Source organism: Poecilia latipinna, unplaced genomic scaffold, assembly GCF_001443285.1.
Source record: "Poecilia latipinna isolate Pla-1442-1.1 unplaced genomic scaffold, P_latipinna-1.0 Scaffold751, whole genome shotgun sequence".
Classification (NCBI taxonomy): domain Eukaryota; kingdom Metazoa; phylum Chordata; class Actinopteri; order Cyprinodontiformes; family Poeciliidae; genus Poecilia; species Poecilia latipinna.
In genome coordinates, this window is record NW_015113367.1 from 171,122 (window position 1) to 178,551 (window position 7,430).

Here is a 7,430-nt window from a genome sequence, read left to right on the forward strand (position 1 = left end):
AGACGCTTCGCCATTTCATCATTTGACACTGTTTGACATGTCTGAATCATATTTTACGCATTATGTTAACACCTCGGATCCCTGGAAGCCAGCGTGCGCGCAGACAGTAGACAGTGGAGATGAATGTGTCGTGGCTCTGCTGCCCCACTCCCACAGACTCCCACCCCTCTCTCTCCCTCTCTCTGACAAATGAATGCCAGTTCTGTGGAGGCGCTTCAGGTATGTGTTGCGTTGTAAATCAGGCTCTTTTTTAAAAACCCAGCGACGCGCAGGCAGTCCACACAGAGCCACTGAAACTTGTGCGGTTAAGTAACTGCTTAACTGTCTGCACCCAGGGCCGCATTTAGGAGGATCTGAGCCCCTGGGCTGGAGTTAAATTGGTGCCTGACGTACAAATTCAAAGTTTTAGGTTTCTTGTATCCATTTTTTCCCAAATGGAAACAGCACACATACTTAAAAAGAGAATAAGTCACAGTACATGAGCCGGGTCTGTTTGTGACAAACTGAAATCCTCATGTGTTTTAGTTTATTTGTTCTTGACGCATAAAATCCAACATATTAAAAAACTAAACCTGATTTGGGTTAAACCCTAAAGTCCAGCCTTGAATGCATTGTCTTCATGTTATTGCATGAATACGAGACCAATCCAGAGAAATAAGACAAAATCCAGGCTACACTATATAAATGGATTTAGCAAGTGTGAAATATTAGCCGTTAAAACTACAGTTTTGTTTACAGATATCAGTTTGCAGAGTGAAGCTTAGCACTGGCTCAGTTCCAGGAAGAGTTAGCTAATATATCTGGATTACAAATCCTACTGAAACAGTTTGATTATTTCTCGTGATGCAAAACAAAATCCTGCAGCAGATGTGTTTTTATGAGTTTTGTTGAACTCATAAAAACTCAGAAAAAGTTAAAAACTGTCATGAAACTTGTGGTTGAGAAATCTTGTGTGTTGCTAGCGTTTCCTGTTTTGTCCTCAGTCAAACATGCTAGCAAGTTTAGCTTTTTAAGCAGTAAGGTTAGCAGTTGTCGTCAGGGTCGGCGTATTAAAAATTAGATTTATTAACAGTTTGTTTCTGTCTGACAAAAATCACAAACCAGTTCTTGTTTTTTTATTTAATTTTAACGTTGGCTAACAAATCACAAAGATTTTAGTAACGAACTTCGATGAGTGTCTTTTAGCTGTTAAATTTACAAAACGTAAACTCAGAAACATTAAATAAATTGTGAAGTTCTAACAGGTTGTTTTACGAGTGTAAAATTAACACACTAAGGTTTACTACTTATTTTTTTTTACAGTACATACCCCCTCTGGATATAAAATACTTTTTAAAGCAACATTTTTATTGCAGATTTGATCATTTTTGCAGTGCTCATTATGGGTCCTGCACTTAAAAATACGACTTAATGTAGTAATTTTAGCAATACGTCTTGTTGATTTAGTGAAAGTAAAGTTTTGATAATGGGATTTCTATTTTTAAAGGCTCTGGCTCAACCCTAACTCAAACTTCTTTTTATGGACTAAACTTGACATCTTCGGATGTCTTTTTTTACAGTGTTCTCACCCCTCTGCACAGACACTCTTTTAAGCAACATTTTTTGACACTAAAACACGTTGAAAAGATAGACTTTATTGCTAACACGTGTAACCATAACATATACACTGATATGCCTTACTTTTTTCTTTATTTCTTTTTTTTTGTCACTTTTAGAAATATTCAAGTAGACATCTTCCATATTTTTTTCTGGTAATATTCTGCTATTCTCTTTCCTTATGCTCTATACTCACAAATCGTTAAAATAATAAATAAAACATACAGATTTGCTTATTCCTACAATACTAAGTATTCAAAAAAAAGAAAAGCTGAGTTCACGCCTTTATATATATATATATTTATATATATATATTTATATATCTTTAACCTCAACTTTTTTACAGTTTAATTAATATTGATATTAATATTATACAAAAACTCTAGGCAGCATTGCAGTGAAATAACAAACAGCATCATTGTTCAGTTGACAAAAAAGGTCACCTCTTGGAGAAGTGTAGCATATTATGAATTCCTTCTTCAATGTCTCATAAAAATATATTTATATAAAAAAGCTCTTCCTCGTGAAGTGCTCCTGGAGGAAAAAAACAAAACAATGTTTGAATATGGTCCAAGTTCAGTTAGAAAAAATAGCTGCATTTTTTTCTCTCCCTTAAATATGTACATTGTTGGTATTTCACTTAAATGCCATATAAAAAAATAGATCTGCTATGGTGCCCACCTCTGTAGAGAGTTAACAGTGCAATTGAAACTGTATTTCCAGTCCGCTTCCTTGGAGTAAACTCAGCACGAACACTTGCACTCTGAGATGATTGGGTATTGCACCTGTATCCACGTACAGTATTTCTGTCTTAGAAAGCCCTGGCAGTACCACCGCAGGAACGTCTTGCTGATGGACTTGACGGGCTTGCAGGACATGCCCTCCGGGAAGGAGCAGGAGCGCTCGGAGGAGCAGTTCCCCTCCTTGATGTAGCGCGGCCAGAACCTCACGCCCAGGTCCTTCCAGGTGTACACCACGGGGCAGTACGTGTAGGTCCACAGAAGCTGCAGGAATTTCCTCCGCGCTTTCTTGCCCACTTTTAACCGCTTCCCGTAGGGGGTCTCCGTGAGGTCCAGCTTTTTAATGTCGTTGGGCATGTGGCCCGGCGGCTTCCACTGGACGTCCGGGGAGGTGAGGTTGACCGGCAGCGGCGCGCTGATGGCCATGAAGTTGGGGTCGAAGTGGCTGCCCAGCTTCTTCCGCAGCGGCTTCTCGGCCAAGTCCTGCTCCCGGGGGTCGTACTCCGGGTCCGGGTCCTCCTTCAGGTCGGGGACGGGGAGGTGCTCGCTGGGCAGCGGACGGAGGCGGAAGAAATGCTGGGAGACTCCGAGGTGAACGCACACCAGCGCGTAAACCAGGAGGGTCGGTGAGAGGCCCATTATTCCCTCCTTGGTGCCGGTTCTTCTCTATTTTGGGTAAGGGGAAGGGAAGGGGGTGGGGGAGGGGGGCAATAAGTAATCAGTTGTCTGCAAGACAAGGCGTCATAAGTTCAGTCCAAAGCTAGAGGCGGTTGTGTTGGGATGACATGAAGCTCAGATTTGCACAAAAAAGCGCAAAACCTTCAGTATTCAAGCTGGCTCCTGCCTCACCCCGCTCCCTGGATTCACTTTGGGTTTCTCCGGGTTGTCATGGTTACCCTTTTTTGGGGGTGGGGGGGCACTGGAAGCAACGGCGATGACAGCGGCCGAGAGGAGAGCAGCATGGAATGAATGAGGAGCAAAATCCAACTTTTGACTGTCACCAGCTGGAGATGGGTGTTATTTTTACGCACGGCTCGCGCTTCACGTCGCCTTACGCGCCGATGTTTGCCAAAAAGTCCCGGAGCAGCGCGCGCAGTCCCGCGAACATGCGGTGTTTGGTTGCGGGGGTCCTCCCTGCAGTCACTGTCCGCAGTCTCAGCTCAACAGATAAGATCCATTCATATTTCCAGAGGATGTTCCAACTCGTAGATTATTCTTATTATTTTCTGGTTTCAGGTGAAACAGAAACAAACAAAAAGTCTTGAAAATGAGAGTTCAGAGTTCGTCTGAATGCAGCATTGCTGAATCCGCTCAGAAAAAACAACAATTGCAACTCATGACGAGACAATCCACAACAATCTGGAGCGCTTCGGGTTCCTGAGGGACCTCCACACCCCCTTCCTCCTGGCTCCTCTGCTCTCTGCTGCCGCTTACAGAAGCTCCTACCGGGTTTCTGCAGGAGTCTTTGCGCCGGAGCTTTTCACTGTGTGTGAGAGAGGAGTGTGCGTCTGCAGCGAGAGGAGCGCAGTCCCAAGTTAAATATCCGCCTCCGCCGGTACAAAGTGTCAGAGAGGCCTGCCCACCCCGGCCACTTTCACTCTGATTGACAGCCCGGGGGTTCGGGGATGGCGGGGGGATATCAGCCGCTACGACACGCATCAGCAGGGTCCTAAAGCTCCGGTGTTTCAGGAAAAGAAACGACGTTTGAGGAACTTTCAGCAGAAAGAAACGGCAACTCAAAGCTGCTTTCATCATCATCAGCAGGCTAATGGTTTCAATGCGCTGTCAGGATCAGGAGAGAGAGCTTCAGGACGAACTTTCCCATGAAATTGATGGGAATCGTTTGGAGCATTCCACCTTTGTTCATCAGGATTTGGGTCTGCACAGGAATTGGCCCCGCTGAACCCCAGAGGTCACGAAATAGGCTCGTAATTAAGGGGCTATAAATGACCAGGGAGGACTTTCCCATAGCAAGCTGCGCTTTCTGCTTCTGTTTGACCAAAGTTTACGGCAACTTCAGGAAATCCCGCTGGTATATTTTGCGTTAAAATTCTTTTTACCTGTAATGTCCCCTGATTGGACCAGAATAAGTGGTTATTTTTGTCATTTTTGTCCCTCTTGGAGGAGCAAACCAGACTTTTTGGAGGTTTTAGATGTTTCAACCCTCTGAGTTGTGTGTTGGGTTGGCTTGTTGTGGTCACTAGAGGGCGTCGATCCAGCATGAACTGCCTTCACATTTCTGCTCCTGTTTGAGAGCAGAAATGGCAAAGGACCAAAAATCATACTCTAGTAAGAGTAGCACTACTTCAACATAACTGTAGGCAAGTAAACGTAAAAAGTAGACGCCAAAAGAAAGAGTGAGAAGTAGAAAAGTTTACTCAAGTACTGAGTTACTGATCAAATTATAAATCATTTAATATTTTAAAATTACATCATCAGATGGATTAAATTTAAAGATAAGTGGATTTTTTTTTTGTATTTTAAGGACCTAAATGACAATAATTCACATAAGTAACAAAAAATAAAATCAGGCAAAAGAAAATTTTTCCAAATCAGTTTCTTTGAATAAAAAACTTCTGAACTTTAACAGAAACTGCAGGTGTGTCTTTGAGTCTGGTGAGTTTTTGGTTAAAACATGTTTGTTTTTCATTCAGTGGGTAGAAAATCCAGAAATTTAACTCAAGTAAGAGCAGAGAGTAATAATATTGACGAAACGGTTCTAGTTCCACTGGCGCCGTTACCTAGCAACCCCAGCCAAGTCCAGCCCGTTACCTAGCAACCCCAGCCAAGCCCAGCCCGTTACCTAGCAACCCCAGCCAAGTCCAACCCGTCGCCTAGCAACCCAGTTCTAGTTCCACTGGCAGATTATTTCACTTACAACAAAACATTTTTCTCATAAGTGAAATAATCTGTCAGCGAAACTGGTGTCTTTTTTTGTCCATATTAAGAAATTATTCACTTAAATCAATCTCCAATATCTTGCTGAAAAGCTACTTGTTAGTTACTTTAGTCTTAATTTATGTGTACTAAAGTAACTCATGCACATGAATTAAGACTAAAGTATTGCTGCTCTTCATAATAAAATTACTCAAGTAAATGTAACTAGTTACTAATCAACTCTGAGGGCAAAGGACTGACTCAATGTGAACCTGTTCACTTTCTTTGGTATAAAACTGCTAAAACATTTTATGCCAATTAATCCTATTAATACAAGTATTTTTGTCCTTTTGTGACATCACAGCCATGAATATCAGTGAACAAACGGCGCCATGTGGAAAGGTCAGGGGTCAAGTTAAAGCAGGTTTAAAACAATATCCCAGCATACAGACATGATTGACCAGCAAAACTGCACAACGAGAACAACAACCAGAGAATCAGCCAAGATTATTCTGGTAACTCTGGAGGATCTGCACAGGTCAACTTATTTTTGCTACTTATATGAATTATTGTCATTTTGGTCCTTAAAATACCAACATTTCCACTTAACTTTAAATATTGGTTTGACTTATGATGTTATTTGTAAATACTAAAGTTGATCAGTTACTCTGTACTTGAGTAAACTTTTTACCAAACACTTTTTTACTCTTACTAAGTGGTAGAGTTTTGGGAACTCTACCGCTTCTGGCTGCAACTAACGATTATTAGGCTGTCATACAAAATCCCAATTAATGACAGAAATGTTTGTGATTTTAACATAACGAGTCGAGGCATACGAGAGGCATCGTCTGATCGTAGCTGAAGGGTAAATTAAGACGCATTACTAGTGAAATGAATCCAAAAAAAGCTTTCCTCGAATCTTTTTGCATTTTATCCGTCAGTTTCTGGTGACCCAACAACACGAGAGGACGCACACATTCATTATCTGATTAATTTTAAGCCCTGTGCCTCTGGTAGTTGGGGCATTTTTAAAAATATTTCTCTACATTCATAACTGCATGTCCCATCAGTTAAATGTAAACATATTTGGTAACCATGGAAACGTCCCGCTCTGAGCTAGAAGCTGATAAAAAGCATTTGAACATTTTGAGTTGAGCAGGAAACGGCTTTAGTGGCCAGAAATCTTCATCAAAAGGACGTTGTATGGAGCTCTGGTAGTGCCAAAAAAAGTACATATTTTGGTGGTTTTAATATTTTTTTCTTTTGTGAAATGTGGCTAAATTTATTGTAATGTTTTGGGGTTTTTTTTTTTACCCAAAATAAAAAACTCCTTCAATAGGAGTCACATATAACAATTTCTTATTGTTTTGCCATAATTGGACAGAAAAATAAAAGTGGATATTTTTTCTTAAAAAACCCCCAAGAAAACAAGCAATAATAGACATGTAAAATTAAGTTTAGTAAATAAAAACCTCCAGTTCTGTTTATGGTGCCAACCTGTGCCAAAGCCAAACACCTAGGTATTTTTTCGTTTTTTACTAAAACGTCTGTAAATTTGTTTTAATTTACCTCAGCTGTAACAATCTTTGCACAGGTAATGTCCACAGATGAATCTGTGGTTTCCAAACGTTTGTAACCTTATTTATGATATTACTAAAAACTTTATATGCTGCATAATGCAAAAACAAAAATCATATCAAATCCAAATAATTTTGTCTTCCATCGTCTTTCTGATGAAGTCTACCAACTGTTAGCTTCATTTTGGTACCAAAATTAGTTTGTAATTGGTGAAAAAAACTTAATTTAAACCCTTCTGGAAACCCTGTGGTGACCCCAACAACACCAGAGGACCCACATTGATAATCTGGTTAATAATTAGAGTCGTGATGGAGACAGGAGCCAGCGGGCGGCGGGGACAGTAAGGCTGAGCTGGCTACTGTAGGCCCGGCTCTTTGTCTCCTCCACAGGTCTTAGGGTGACGTCCTGACAGAGAAACCCCATGCAGGGAGAAACACTTCCCCTCTCTGTGTCTTCAGAGCAAATACTGCAGCAGCCCCGTCATAAGTCGACCCCCAATCCCCGGCTAATTAAAGACGAGGAGCAAAACGGGACGGTCAGGAGGAGTGGAGGATGGAAATGTGTGCAGAGACGAAGGACGTGATGATGAGGAGGGAACGATGGCGCGTCACAGGGCGTCTACAGACAGAAAAACTTTCT

The 7,430-nt window shown here is 41.4% G+C and overlaps 1 protein-coding gene across 1 annotated transcript; it reads right to left on the bottom strand.

Moving 5' to 3' along the window:
* Positions 1 to 1,614: 1,614 nt before the first annotated feature.
* Positions 1,615 to 4,715, bottom strand: nog2 (noggin 2). The gene has a single exon (XM_015045852.1). The coding sequence runs from the start codon at positions 2,973 to 2,975 to the stop codon at positions 2,340 to 2,342; it is 636 nt and encodes a 211-aa protein (XP_014901338.1). The 5' UTR covers positions 2,976 to 4,715; the 3' UTR covers positions 1,615 to 2,339.
* Between the last annotated feature and the right edge of the window lie 2,715 nt (positions 4,716 to 7,430).

What these genes read in the sequence shown, in the direction of transcription:
- nog2 (XM_015045852.1), bottom strand. Translation starts at nt 2,975, where the DNA reads ATGGGCCTCTCACCGACCCTCCTGGTTTACGCGCTGGTGTGCGTTCAC.